The sequence below is a fragment of the Chenopodium album genome, chromosome 5 (genome assembly GCF_948465745.1).
Source record: "Chenopodium album chromosome 5, dcCheAlbu1.1, whole genome shotgun sequence".
Lineage (NCBI taxonomy): Eukaryota > Viridiplantae > Streptophyta > Magnoliopsida > Caryophyllales > Amaranthaceae > Chenopodium > Chenopodium album.
Genome location: NC_137838.1, coordinates 65,365,811 through 65,379,746, shown reverse-complemented (window position 1 = coordinate 65,379,746; position 13,936 = coordinate 65,365,811). Strand labels below are relative to the sequence as shown.

General features: G+C 35.1%; 1 protein-coding gene across 8 annotated transcripts; it reads left to right on the top strand.

Moving 5' to 3' along the window:
* Window positions 1-203: 203 nt before the first annotated feature.
* On the top strand, window positions 204-12,586 carry LOC145632172 (mediator of RNA polymerase II transcription subunit 7a-like). Of its 8 annotated transcripts, none has more exons than XM_081684475.1 (6): window positions 204-343; window positions 1,813-1,973; window positions 2,127-2,196; window positions 3,107-3,273; window positions 3,367-3,440; window positions 10,884-12,586. In XM_081684475.1, the coding sequence occupies exons 2-6, from the start codon at window positions 1,839-1,841 to the stop codon at window positions 10,942-10,944; spliced, it is 507 nt and encodes a 168-aa protein (XP_081540601.1). In that variant the 5' UTR covers window positions 204-343; window positions 1,813-1,838; the 3' UTR covers window positions 10,945-12,586. The 8 variants fall into 8 exon arrangements, 6 of the variants coding, with proteins under 6 accessions (XP_081540601.1, XP_081540603.1, XP_081540602.1 ...); XM_081684477.1 differs by having other exon boundaries at window positions 248-343; window positions 1,810-1,973; XM_081684476.1 differs by lacking the exon at window positions 204-343 and adding an exon at window positions 1,229-1,461.
* The last annotated feature ends 1,350 nt before the right edge of the window (window positions 12,587-13,936 follow it).

Below are 13,936 nucleotides of genomic sequence, written 5' to 3'. Positions count from 1 at the left end.
ACAAAATTGCCCCTCGTAGAGGGGGTTATTAAATACCGCCCTCGAATATCTAACTAACGCCCACAAAATAAAACATATTTACGAATTTACCCTCACGTATAAAAACAAAGAATTTAATCATACAATCACAATATTAACCCCCCACCACTACGGCAGTACCACCACTTACCACCATTTACACTCTTTAAAAAAGTTCTTTCTCTAAACCACCACCATACCCATTTTAATATTTGTCCATAGTACATCACTTTGCAGCTTCTGCGTCCCTTGATTTCACACTCTCTCTTACAAATCCAGCCACCACAGACCGTCGTTGCTATCACCGTACTACAATCTTGCTCCGGTAACACTGAATTTCATTCCTTCTCAGTCGCCGGAGATTTTTTTTTAATTTTTATTTTCTGGAATTGGCGGAAACGCCTAATTTTTTCGCCATGTCTAGGCTGAAATGCCTAGATCTTTCGAATCACCGAGTGGTTAATTGAAATTTTTGGGCGATTAATCGAAATTTCTGAGCTGAAACGCGGAAATTTCTGGGTTAAACGCCTAGAAATTTCGATCACCCATACGGTGATTCGTAAGATCTAGGCGTTACACCATAAATCTGGCGAAAAATTTGGGCGTTTCTCATTGTTATTATGTATTATTACGAGTGGAAAATTGAACTATTAATTATTGTTTTTAAGAATGCCCAACAATTTGTCAGTAGTTTCAGACAGTTTCAATACTCCATTTGGGCGATACATCTGCCAACTCCATTCTATTAAAAAGTACAATAACATTTTTTTTTTTATTTTTTTATATTTTATAGGAAATAAAGTTTAACGAGGAATCTAGAAATTAAATTCCAAGGTTTGATTTTTACAACATAAGGTGGTTGGTGGTTGATTTTGGTCATTGGTGGCTGTTGAGCACAAAGAGAACGGTTTAAATTTTTAAGTAGGATAAAAGTGTTAACGAGGTAAAATTAATTATTTTTATAATAAGGATACATATGTAATTTTAGGTTATTTTGCGGGCGTTATTTAGAGATTCGAGGACGACGTTTAGCTTTCCACTTAAAAAAAACATTCAACTTTTATTTACAAATTTATAATTCAATTTCATTATTTTTTTTATATTTTTTTTTTTGGGAAAAGAGGAGGAGCTGAAAAAACGACACCCCATCAAAAAGTTCACCCTGGGCTGAGAAAGAGAGAGAAAGGGCGATGAGAGAGTCCACCGTTCACCTTATAATTAGGACACCCACCCGCACTGTTTTCCCATTTTTTTCTTCCTCATCACTTTAGAGAGAGAAACCCAAACCTTTTCATTTTAAGATTTTTAGAGAGAGAATTCCTCACATACACAATCATTCTCACAGATCTATCTATATCTTCGTTTTCAGATTTTTTCGCCTTTTTTCTGATCTATTCTTTCAAAAATACAAATTAGGGTTTCTTCGTTTTCCCCCTTTTTAAGGTTCGTCTTTTCCTCCTCCTCTTCTTCCTTTTAGCTTAGATTTGACTCTACTGTTTCCGGATTCAACTGCATTTTCTGCTTCGTTATTGGTTTGATTTTGTTTTTGTTGATTTTCGTCGTGTATTGTTGTTACCCAGATGAGGTTGTACTGCATGTGTTTTTAATTTGTTTGTGCTTTTATTGATTTTGGATTGTTTGTGCTATTTTGGATTCTTGATCTTCGTCGTGTATTGTTGTTACCCAGATCAGGCCCTTTAGGGTACATAACTTGAATTTTCCCTTTTTTTTTTTTTTTTTTTTTCTTTCTTTCTCTAAAATCACCATTCTCTCTCATACCTCCGCCCAAAGCAGCAGTAGCCATCATCGCCGCCTTGCAAATGGCGACAGCAACATATCCTCCTCCACCACCATTTTACAAGCTTTACAAAGATTACACACAAAATCCTAAATCGGCTCCTGAACCTCCTCCTCCTATTGAAGGCACCTACACCTGCTATGGCGCTACTTACACTGTTAGTATTTTCACTCTCTTCGATATTTTCTGATTTTGCGTGTTTTTTTTTTCTTATTTTGTGAATTTATTTGGGTATTTGATTGATTGAGTTTTGATTTTAATTAAGGTTTAGATTGATTGAATTGTTTGTATAATTTGAAATTAATTGTAGACTGATGATGTGCTCCCGAGTTTGGAAGATCAAGGTGTTCGACAGATGTACCCTAAAGGGCCTAATATAGGTATTCCTTTATTCTGTTTAGTTTGTCCAATTTTCGGGTGTATTCCGCACGATTGTTTGATCATAGTTATGTACATTTTCTCGAAAATTGTTTGATTTTTGGAACAAAATGGGGGAAATTGAACGAGGGACTAGTAAATTATAATGCTGATGAAAGTTGTGGAATCCTGAATTAGGAGATACTTGATTAGTTGATTATGTGGCTGCTGGGAGCGTTTATGTTATTAGAAAGAAGGTTGAAGGGAAGTGGATATTTTGATGCCAATTTTGTTCATTAGGAAAAGAGAAACGATACGCTATATGTGCTGGTTATCTAGTGTAGTCTTGTTATTAATTTTAGGTTCGATCAGTGTTTTTCGAAAGGGTTTAGTTGTCGTAGAGATGATGCAATACATATATAAAATGGAAGATAATTTAAATACTTTCACGGTTCTTTAGAAAGGAAACTGGTGTTATATGTGTTTGTAATTTGTTGGGGGTTAGTGGTTATAAAATATGTCCTCATTCATGAAATTGGAAGGTATTGGGGTGGAAAAAAAAAACTCCTTGTGGAAATCAATTGTCATCTGTTTTTGTAGTTATTAATCGTACATGTTGGAATTAGAGCATGCACCACTCTATTCATACTGTAATCTTTATTTGTTTATGTCATTCATTGTATTGATCTGAGCTTGAATTGATCAGAGAACAATTGATGCTGCTTGAAAGTCTTCATCTTATGTGGCATAATCCCAGACAGTGGCCATTCAGGGAAGAGTGAAATCAGTTTTCGTGTCATGCTGTACTGTAGTCATGAACTGTCATATGAGATTGTGCGCCGTATAATTCTTAATCGATATATACCGGAATAGCTGGTCTTATTTTTCCTCTACTTTGTTTGTAATATTAGTGTGCCTAATGATGTCATATAGACTTCAAGAAAGAATTGAAGACGCTCAATAGGGAGTTGCAGCTGCATTTGTTGGAGCTAGCTGACATTCTTGTTGAAAGACCATCACAGTATGCTAGGAGAGTGGAAGAGATATCGCTTATGTTCAAGAATCTACATCACTTGCTCAATTCACTACGTCCTCACCAGGTACTACTCTAATCGTTGAGTTTCTTTATCTTACTACGCCTTTTTATTCTCCCTGAGCTATGCATATTTATGCATTTACTTTGTTATTCATAGGCTAGAGCAACACTGATCCACATTCTAGAGCTTCAAATACAACACAGGAAACAAGCTGTTGAGGATATTAAAAGGTATGCTTCTTAAAATGCCATCCTTTGATTTATTTTACCCGGAGGCTGAAAATAGAAGTTTGTAGATCCCTTCACCATATGTCTACTTAATACTCTATAGAAAAAACTACAATATTAAGAGTGAAGAATTAGAGTAGGTCTTGTGTATTATGCTGTTATACTCTCTAGTGATTTAATAGTTCTTGTTCTGTGAGGGTAATGATCACACATTTTCATTTTGCATCTGGAGTTTTCAAGGTGATAATATATTTTCTACTTGGTCAATCTTTCATTTTTGTGTGGGTAACAAATGCATGAATGTTAGACATTAGCTAAATCAATCAACTCTCACACCTCACACCATCCTAACATCCAAAGAAAGGCAAATTGATTTAAAGACCATTACAGTACTACGAAGCTTCTAACAAAAAGTCAATGTGAGGCTAGCCTTTTAGGAAGACTTTTATAGGATACCATTTGTGCACCTCATGTGCATGCATCAATGCCATCCTCATACCAAATAAGTTGCTACCTATTAACAAACAATAGAATTAATCTGATTTTCTATGACTCTAGGAGCTACGAAATTCCCCTATTTATAGACTTAAAATAAGCTAATTCCATCCCTACAAGGATTAGGACAAACCCCTAACCCCCCCCCCCCCCCGCGTATCCTAACTAGAAAACTACTTCTAATTAGACTAGGAATACTAATCCTAAACAAACTCTAATTAACTAAAAACTTTCCTAACCACCTTAGGAAGTTTATAGCAATTAAATAATAGAAAATAAACCTTATCTTAAGTGCTTAATCCAAGAAAAACCCTCTAGAAACAAAACTCTAGAAAAAAAAACTAAGTATAAAAAACCTTCCATTTCACATCGTCGCCGTTCCACCACCACACGCGCCGGCCCATAGTGTAGTTGGGTTCAAGGTGGTTCCGGGAAGGTGGCGCATGGGCCTTGTCTCGGCGCGTGGCACCCGTCATCCTCGCAAGAAGTGAACTGCTGCACACCTTCTTCCTTGGTGATCAAGCTTCCTTTTTTCTCTATTGATCTAGTGGACCTTTTCTTGTTTATTTCTTTGTTTGGGCAGCCCATAATAAAGCTATCTAGACTATCTTAAAAGTGTCTTGGACCCTTCAAAAGAATTAGCCTATTGATTAACATCAGGATCCACCTCTAAGCTAATTGGCTTCTTTAACAACTCTTCTCGATTAACACCTTGGCCTTACCTTGTTGTAAGTTCCACCACCTTAATTCTCGGGTCACCTTGAATTGTGGTAGTCCAAAAGCTTAACCTCATATGAACATCCTAGACCAAAACCTTATGTTGAGTAGCTAGTTTCCCAAGTTCGGTTGAGATGTGTTTTGTGTTATGGGCAACTCACATGTGAGGAGGAGTGTTAAGCCTATTAACAAACCCACATGTTAATGTTAGTGGAAGTGTTGAACCACATTAAAAAGAGTACTCCCTCCGTCCCTAAATTACATTCCTCCTTTCTATTTTTGGTATTCCAAAATTACATTTTCCTCCTTTCTATTTTTGGTAAGTGTTTTTTTAGTAAATCAACTCTCTTTTTCTGTTTTATATTTAATGCTTTCTCACTCATCCTTACCTAATCTCACTCATAATCCTTGTGCCAAATAACAATGAATATGATTGGTTAAAAATTTTCAATTAGGAGCATGTGATTGGTCCTTTTTTTTTGCAAAGGATTGATGACATGTCATGAGTAATAACTAATCTATCTTTGTACTTTCCACTGCATTATCTAATTATTGTTATTTGTCTTATTCTTCCCTCTTTAATTCCCGTGTAAATTTCCAAAAAAGAAGGTAATTTAGGGACGGAGGGAGTATAAAAGTAAAGGAAAGTGTTGAGATGTGTATCCCACATTGAAGAAAAGTGAAAGTTGTATCCACTTTATGTGGCTAAGGGGCCACCCCTCTTGTTGCCATATGATTTTGAGGTGGAATCTCCTTGGACTTGTAAAGTGAACACTTGTGACTCGTATGGACCAGGCTCGTTTATCAAGTTAGGGATTTAAATAATGGAAGGACCAAAAGTTGATGTTATAACAATTAGGGGTTCAACCTTTTCACCAAGGAGAGTTGAACTCTTTCCCAAAAGAAGAATAATACATCTTATACAAAGCATCAACTTTCTAAATCAAGGGATGTCTGATGTATTAAACAAAATCATCCAACATTACTTTATAAATGGAATGCAAAATAGTTAATGCACTAACATGCTTAGTTTTAAAAAGCGCGCCTAGGCGCAGTTGAGGCGCAAGGCGACACGAGGCGCAGGCCAAAACGCCTCGGCCTTCCTAGGCGTCGCGCATTCCAGAAGGCGCGCGCCTTAGACCGCCTCCACCAAGGCATAAGGCGCAGCGCCTTAGCCGCCTTACGTTTAGAGGCGTGAGTAAAAGGGGATTTGGATTAATTTTTGTAAAAAAAACACATTTTTTTCCAAATTAAAGCTTACCCAGTCTTTAGAGAGATAATTCGAGCAAAAGCCCCTTGTTAATTGAATGAAATTACCTCAATTTGACTTCCAATTTAAAAGCCCTAATTTTTGAAAACCCTAATTTACGGGTTGCTTTGCAATTGAAAAATTGGTGGGTTCTGCTACGGCAGACCGGAGATCAATCCCCGGTGGTTTCCGGCTGCAGATATACCCGGCGGCCTACACCGGTGAAGCAACCCAGGTATGTTTTTTTTTTTTTCCTTCTATTCATTCTTTCTTTTTCTGCTGCTGCTTATTCTCTCTCCTCTGCGGTCTCTGACTCTCTCTAGTCTCTACCCACCTACAATAAAGTAAATTTTTTTATTTCTTTATTACCTTTTATTATATTATATTATTATTATTATTATTACCAAAAAGCCTGCTTTTTTTTTTTTTTACTGTTAATCACGTGACCTTACCACCTTTCCTTTTCTTTACCCAAAAAAAAATAGTTTAAATTATTTATTATGCTTAAATTTAAGTATTTTAAGAAAAATAATAACAAAAAAACTGTAAAAAATTTTCAAAACAGCACTACGTAAAATAAAATGAAAAAATTATCACTTTAATTTGATTTTTAAATAAATTTTTAATGTCAAAAAAGAAGTTAAATAAAAATAAATTCACATTAAAAAATTTGCGCCTCATATTCAAGAGGCGTGCACTTTCGCTTTGCGCTTTGCGCCTAGGCTCTAGGGACCCTCTGCGCCTCGGTGCGCCTCGCGCTTTTTAAAACTAAGCTAACATGTACAATAAGGATGGGCAGAAAAGTAAAGGAAAAATGTTACTCCCTCCGTTTCACTTTGTTAGTCTCATATACTATTTTGCTTGTTTCAAAATGATAAACCCATATAGAATATATTCTTAGCATTATTAAAGGGTGAATAATTTTCATAATTTGTTAATAATTAATCTAATTGGGTGTTTAAAAGTCAAATAATTCTGATTGGTTAGTATATGTGCTAGTGGATTGTTGACAAGGCAAATTCTTCCAATCAAAATTTATTATAGGCGATTAGTTAATATCAATATCTTTAGCATATTAGTCATAGTCTATAGTAGTAACTTTTGGAATAAGCTAGGGGGTATTTTCTTTAAATAGACCTCATTAGGAGGAATTAAGTCATGTTGAAAGTATTATGAGGTTAGTTATTGAGAGAGAGTGAGCCTTTCGAAAGCTCATATTTGAAGAGCATCCACCTCTCAAAAGTGGAATTATCATTCTATTAGTGTAATTCACATATTGTCAATATCATTAGCATTTTTCTTCCCCCCTGCCATAGTTAGAGCTGTAATCATGTCAGAATCCATGCTAATTCTTAGCAGATTCTTACCTTAGTTTTACAAGTAAAAGGTGCAAGGCGCACCAAGGCGTAAATGGTCCTTGCAGCGTAGGCGCAAGGCGAAGGCGCACGCCTTTTGTATGCAAGGCGCATGTATTTATATATTTATTTCAAATTATTTTTTACTATGATAGTACTTAATACCAATTAAAAAGATTCATAATAAATTAAATATTGATATATTTAAAGCTAAAGTAGTCTGAATTTGAAAAAATGTCCATCATTCTTCAATTTATGACTTAAATCTTAGTTATCTTCCTTGAGGCGCAAAGGCGCGCCTTACCAAAGGCACTTTGAGGCGCGCGCCTTCCGTAGGTGACTGAGCCTCGCCTAGCTAAAGCCCATTTCGCAGAGCCCGGGAGGCGCGCCTTTTAAAACCAAGATTCTTACTGCCAATTCCCATAAATAAAACATGAAAAGACAATATTAATTACAAAGCTATAATCAAGGTTGCACGGATTCGCCAAATGGCTGTCGTCTCCCGTACCGGATATGTTTCGGGGACGGGTACGGTATGGGTTCGGTTGGGAAACGTCCCCAAGGCGTCCCCTTCGAAAGTGGTACGGCAAGCTAAGAAGTCAGTGACCGTAGTCTGTAGATGGCAGTCCAGTAGGTAGAAGCCACTTTCCGCTTTTTATTTTATTTTTTCGTTTTAACTAGTACTATATTTTATTTATTTATTTTTTTTTACATTTTCTGAAATTTTTTTTTATTGCCGTATTCAACCCGTAACCGTTTTTAGAAATTTTGATTTTGTGGTTTCCCGTCCTCGTATTCGTACCCGTTTTTGTCCCCGTATCCGTTTCAGTGCAACATAGGCTATACTCAAATTCCAAATTAATAGGATTCCTCCTTTTCTTATTTTAAGTGATTGATTCCAAATGGGACTAACAAAGTGAAACGGATGGAGTATTAAATAAATGGTAAAGGAATGTAAAAACTGTAGCCAAATAGTAGCAGAATAAAGCCTCAATGGAGTATGGAAGCGGCCATTAGAGTAATAATTCCAAAAAAAAAAAAAAAAAAAGAAGCAGCAGCATGGATATGACTTGAATTATAGATTTGGTTAATATATTGGTTCTTGATAAGCAGAGCTGAACAACTTTATTAAAAAAACAAGAAATGATAAGTGGTTGATGTGTTTCAGTTAAAGTTTTGATGATCTATGGTCATTGCCAGCGTAAATTCAAAGGTCTGGTTAATATAATGTTTCTAGTTAGGCATATAGCTAGTACAGGGAATGAACAATTTTAATGTAGAAAAACTTAAGGCATCAATTTTTGTCTGAAATGTACATTTGGCTGATAAAATTCTTAATCTCTACCGGCTTAATTTGAATTGTTTTAGTTGTCTATGAAAAGATATCATGGTGATGTTTTTGTTAAGCTAGTATACAATGTCAGCACTTTGTTATTGGTATTGCACTAGGTAACACAATTGATTCATGGGCTAAGAATGCAACTTTATATATACATTATATAGGTTTAAGTCTGATATTTGAAGCTTCAAAATTATAAGCCTACCTATCTCTTAGAATATATGATGTTAAGGAGTTTTTTGGTTCTGCTTGTTTAAGCCTGAGTGTTATTCAAAGCTGCAAAATTATCTACTTACCAATTCCCAACAAAGTAATCTAGTGCAAAAAATTAATTGTAGCTATCACATATATATGATAGTTCCGTAAAATTATCATCATAATTTCAGCCTGCCGAAAAAAAAAAGAACGTAGACTGAATGATACACAAAATAAAAACATTTAAATGGATTACTACCATTGAAAAAAAATAATAATATTTAAACGAAATTACACCCAGCCCACAAAATAGAAACAAAAAAGACGATTTTTAGTTATTCAGAAAAATTAATGCAACAAACAGAAAGGAATTGAGTAAGCAGATTGTAAAAATAAAATAAAAAAAAATTATGTAATGGAGCCCAACAATTTAAACAATTATGAGGTTGAGCAATTCAAAACATTAAAAATTTAAGAGAATCCTAAATTGATTGGGACGAAAACATACTGAAATGTTGTTATCTATCTTATTCCCTTTTCGCTTTGAAGCGACTACTAAAATCTTCAAGCTGCAACCAGCAAAAGTACGAAGCTCAACATCTTTAATAAATAAGGCGAGTGTTGCTTGAGCTTCACAAAACACATTCTGTGTTGACATCCTGCATTTCAGCCTTTTTAGAGAACATGACTTGTCAAACCAGAAAATCTCTGCTCAAACCAGAAAATCTTCTGTTTTCATTTCCCATCAGTATCTTCATGCTGGGAATTAGTTCAGAAAAACAGAGTAAGCAAAAGAGATAGAGAAGAAAAATAGCAGCTAAGGTAGATTGTATTGCAAGTCAAGATAACCACAATACACTCCTTTCTTTCGAGAGGAAAGGATGCTCTCCCAAGGAATAATTTCCACTACAAAATTCTCAATGCCTTTCCCCTCTACAAGCTTCCCTTAAATACCCAAAAATAACTACCTAGCTGACATAACAGATTCATCCCCCCTCCCAAGGACTAACAAACTTATTTCCCAATTTACTGATTTACCCCCTTCCCAAACTAACTTCCAGCTCACATCTTCCAGCTCACTTCTTCTTATCCACCCCTTGCTTGGGCCTCCTCCTTGCATAAGTAAAACGCACCCTTGGGCTAGGCCGATCTCTTGCACTTCATTGAACATATTCTCTAATTAAATTCCTTGACATTTGATAAGACAAAATCAGCATATAATCTAGTGCCTCTACCAAAACTTCCTTGACATTTCCTACCACATTGGCACATCAGCATATGATTTAATGCCGCTACCAAGACTTCCTGTCTTGGGTGTGGTTTGAGGAAGGGGAGGGTGTTGGCTAAACCGATTGTTATTCTGTTATAAAAAAAATGTTGTTTTTAATTGACTTTGAATTTAACATGTAATAGCTGTCTCTTGTTTCACAACAAATAAACAGTGCTAGTAGTATAGTCCTACTGTCCTAGAGTTGGGATTGACGTATCTGATTTTAGCTATTGCTCAATAGAAGCTCAATGAAACTATATTTGGTTTAGCTGGGATTGCTGTATCTGAGTTCAGATCGATATTGCTTAAGAAAGCTCAGTGATTCTGTATCTGATTTACCTGGGATTGCCAGGTAAGCTAAGTGCGGAGTATTGTCTAACATCTAATGAAGTCAAGGGCAACTGAATCTTGTGTTGCATGCTACAGACGTATTATGTAGGAATTGGAAGCAACTTTCCATAAGATGTCACCGCTAGAAAATGTGATACAGTAGCAATGATATTAGGGCCTTTGAATCTATTTTCAATTGACTTGTATGGTACAGTCTTTTCTGATTGCCAGTTATGCTCCTCATAAATTAAAAGTAATATCATTGTCACGTTCAATGATAACTTTTGAATCATAATCATATTAACCTATAATAGTCTTCGTTTAAAACCTTTCATGATGGTTCATGGCTAAATACTTGGATGTAACAAAATAAATGACATGTAATGGTAACTGATTTTTAAGTGATACTTCACGAATATACACTGTTGAATTTGATACTCTAGGTTTCAATTTATGATATACGATATATGTATTATTGAATTTCTAACTTGTGTAGGAGGCGAGAAGAGGCACAAAAACTTCTGAAGGAGGCTCTTGTTACTTTGGAAGGACAGTAGCACTTTCTTAAAAGGAATATTCTAAAGTGAGAGCACATTTTTTTAAACTGATAAGCACACGGTCTGATGATCTTGATCTCTAATTTGCTTCTGTTCTGTGGTTACATAAGAAAACATGGAAGGATCCACGTCAATCTAAACAATGGCTGCGTTACTGGATGGGTATGTTGATCTTGTTTTCGAGTCTAGTCATGATGGTATGCTTATAAGGAAATTAACGTGAACAATCTGATCTTTGTATATTAGGACTAATTTAACGATGTTACTGTATCCGGACTGCTGGTAACTGTATTCCCATATGTCTGGAATTGATGGTACCAATTAACAAATCAGCTAAACTACCACTAGTTTTTAGTAGTATTACGTTTACAAGTAATTTATGTGCATTATAAAATCATCAATTACTCAATTAGTATTCCTTCCGATTCTTTTTTTTTCTTGTTTCCCAATTTGGAAGGTTTAAAAAGATTTCCACATTTAGAATCTTTTAAAATACTTGGAGTAAAAAATTTCTTTTCAGTTTTACTTTATTTTATTTGATGAATGTGCCAAAATCTATTATAGAGTACGAGTATATTTTTGTTTGTCCAAATCACTAATTGAATATCCCAATGTGTGGGATAAAGGAAATTATCTACTTTGTATTATACAAATTCTAAAATAGACCTGGTCTACAATAAATTTATTGTAGACCAACTACCCTTGTCATGTACTCACGTGAGCTTCCCTCGGGTCCATCTTTTTCTCTCTCTTCAAATCTCCATTCTCTCTCTCTCTCTCTTCACATCTTCTTCAATGGTGAAAATTAAACGCGAGGCGGTGTTTCACAAAATCCTGGTAAATCCTCTAAGTTCAACTTGATTTTTGAACTTTCTAAGCTTATTATGATTTTGTTCTTCTTGAATTGAAGCTCTTTAGTTTGCTATTAACGATCTAGATTTTCAATTTTTGAGTTGATTTTTTGACTTTTAAAGCTTATTAATAGACATTTTTTTCTTGCATTGAAGCTTTTTTTTTTTTTATTATTTTTTTTCCCTTCGATCTTGTTTAGTTTTAAGGATCTAGGGTTTCAATTTGTTCGATTCATGTTTCGCTATGATTTCGTATCATTATTTTTGCTCTCGTATTTTTTTGTTTAGTGTATTATAGATCTTCGATATCAATCTGAATATTATGCTCAATTTTTGTTGTTGACGAGGTGGAGGTTAAGAATTTTGCTGCTGCTGTTTGATTGAATGGAGGGATGTGAGTGGTGTTGTTTAAGGGGGTTGTGGTGTATGATAAGATTGGGCAAGCTGACTTGTTTGTTGGTGCTGCTCTGTTACTTACCAAGGAAGTGCTCTGTTGCTTAATATGACTTTGATGAAGAGTTTTGAAAGTTGTAAATGAACATGTACTTCTTTGTATAATGTGTTATTGTGTTGTATCTATACAATGAAGCATAAAAAATAGGGAAAAAGAAATTAATGTGATAAGGTTGGAAATAGTTCCAGAAAATACAGAGAATTAAGGAAGAAGAAAAGAGGGGAAAAGAGAATGAGATCAGAAAATCTAGAATTAGAGAGAGAAAGAGAGAGAGAGGGAGAGATGTAGAGAGAGAAGTTGTAATCATTCTTGATTTTTGATTAATCATTACAACAAACTATATAGCATTATAGCTGTCAAAGCTCATTACAGCCACACAAAACAACCCCGTAACAACTTGTAACAAATTGAAGAAAAAGACAAAATAGCTAAATTGGCTCATAACTAACTTTCCCGCCAAAATTTAACAAATAATTAATCAAACAGTAAGCTGTGATATAATGTCCTGTATCATATCTTCCCCCATCAAAAAGACTTGTCCTCAAGTCTGAGACAAGAACCCAGGAAATTGAGCCTCAAAGTCAGCTTTAGCCATCCAGGTAGCATCATGAGCAGGAAGATTAGACCAATGAACCAAGGAACAGTCCTTTCAAACTCATCATATAGGGAACACAATTAAATGAATTAATTAGCTATGCATAGTGACCCTTAAGATAATATAGCAACATTAATGTCAAAAAAGCCATAGTGCCTTTTATAATACTCCGTGGCTTTAATAGTAATATTAATTAGACAGTTACACAATATGTCTATAATCTTTCTCAGAAAAAAAAATTAAATCAAATCAAAACCACAAAACAATATGTTGAATATCATCATACTAAATCTAATCGAATCAACCAAATGCAATAAAATAGCATTCGATCACCATCAGTTACAGTAGAAATAGCACTCAATTGAAGATTATCGTTATCCGATCCTCTGGTTCGTCTTTTTCAAAATCATCAACCTCGTGTTGTTCGGGTCCATTGTTGTCTTGCGAATAATCTGAAATATATTGAATATTTGTGTAATTTAATTGTAATTGTAATTTACTCGATTTTTTTGGCCAAAGTAAATCAAATTAAAAGCGTAATTGATACCTTCATTGTTATTTGTGTTTGATTCAAATTCACGAATTGATTTGTTGAGTCTGATAGCAACTGAAAATTGTTGTTCCATTGATGAATTCAGCAATTCGTGAATTAATTTGTTGAGATCAATCCTTCCATTGATGAATTTTGCAGCTTTAGCGTTGTTAGTTTTTTTGTATAGAGGTTTATTTTTGGGTTCAGTGGGAAGAGGGTGGGCTGAGAAGTGTATGGGCTGAGAATTATATAACGGGCTGTCTGTGTTGTTGCTTGCACGTGAGACCATATTTTATTGTGGACCAGGTCCACACAAGATCTTTTGCTTCGTATTATAGAGTTCGAGTGTAAAATTAGTATTTGGATCATTCAACCTGTCTTTTCTCTCACCTTTGCTCCACCACTCACTCTCACTCTCGTGGTATTACCGCCACCTCCCTTCCCGTTGCCACTATCACCACCACAATTTACTATTGTCCTCCCTATTGCCGTTGCTCCGCCTCCTCATTCTTTTATTGTTTGGCACCACATAATTAGTAAATTTTAAGGTTTTAGTGGTC

Coding starts and splice junctions, on each gene's coding strand:
- LOC145632172 (XM_081684475.1), top strand. CDS start 1,839: ATGGCGACAGCAACATATCCTCCTCCACCACCATTTTACAAGCTTTAC. Junction 1,974..2,126: donor GCTATGGCGCTACTTACACT/GTTAGTATTTTC, acceptor AATTAATTGTAG/ACTGATGATGTGCTCCCGAG. Junction 3,274..3,366: donor ATTCACTACGTCCTCACCAG/GTACTACTCTAA, acceptor TGTTATTCATAG/GCTAGAGCAACACTGATCCA.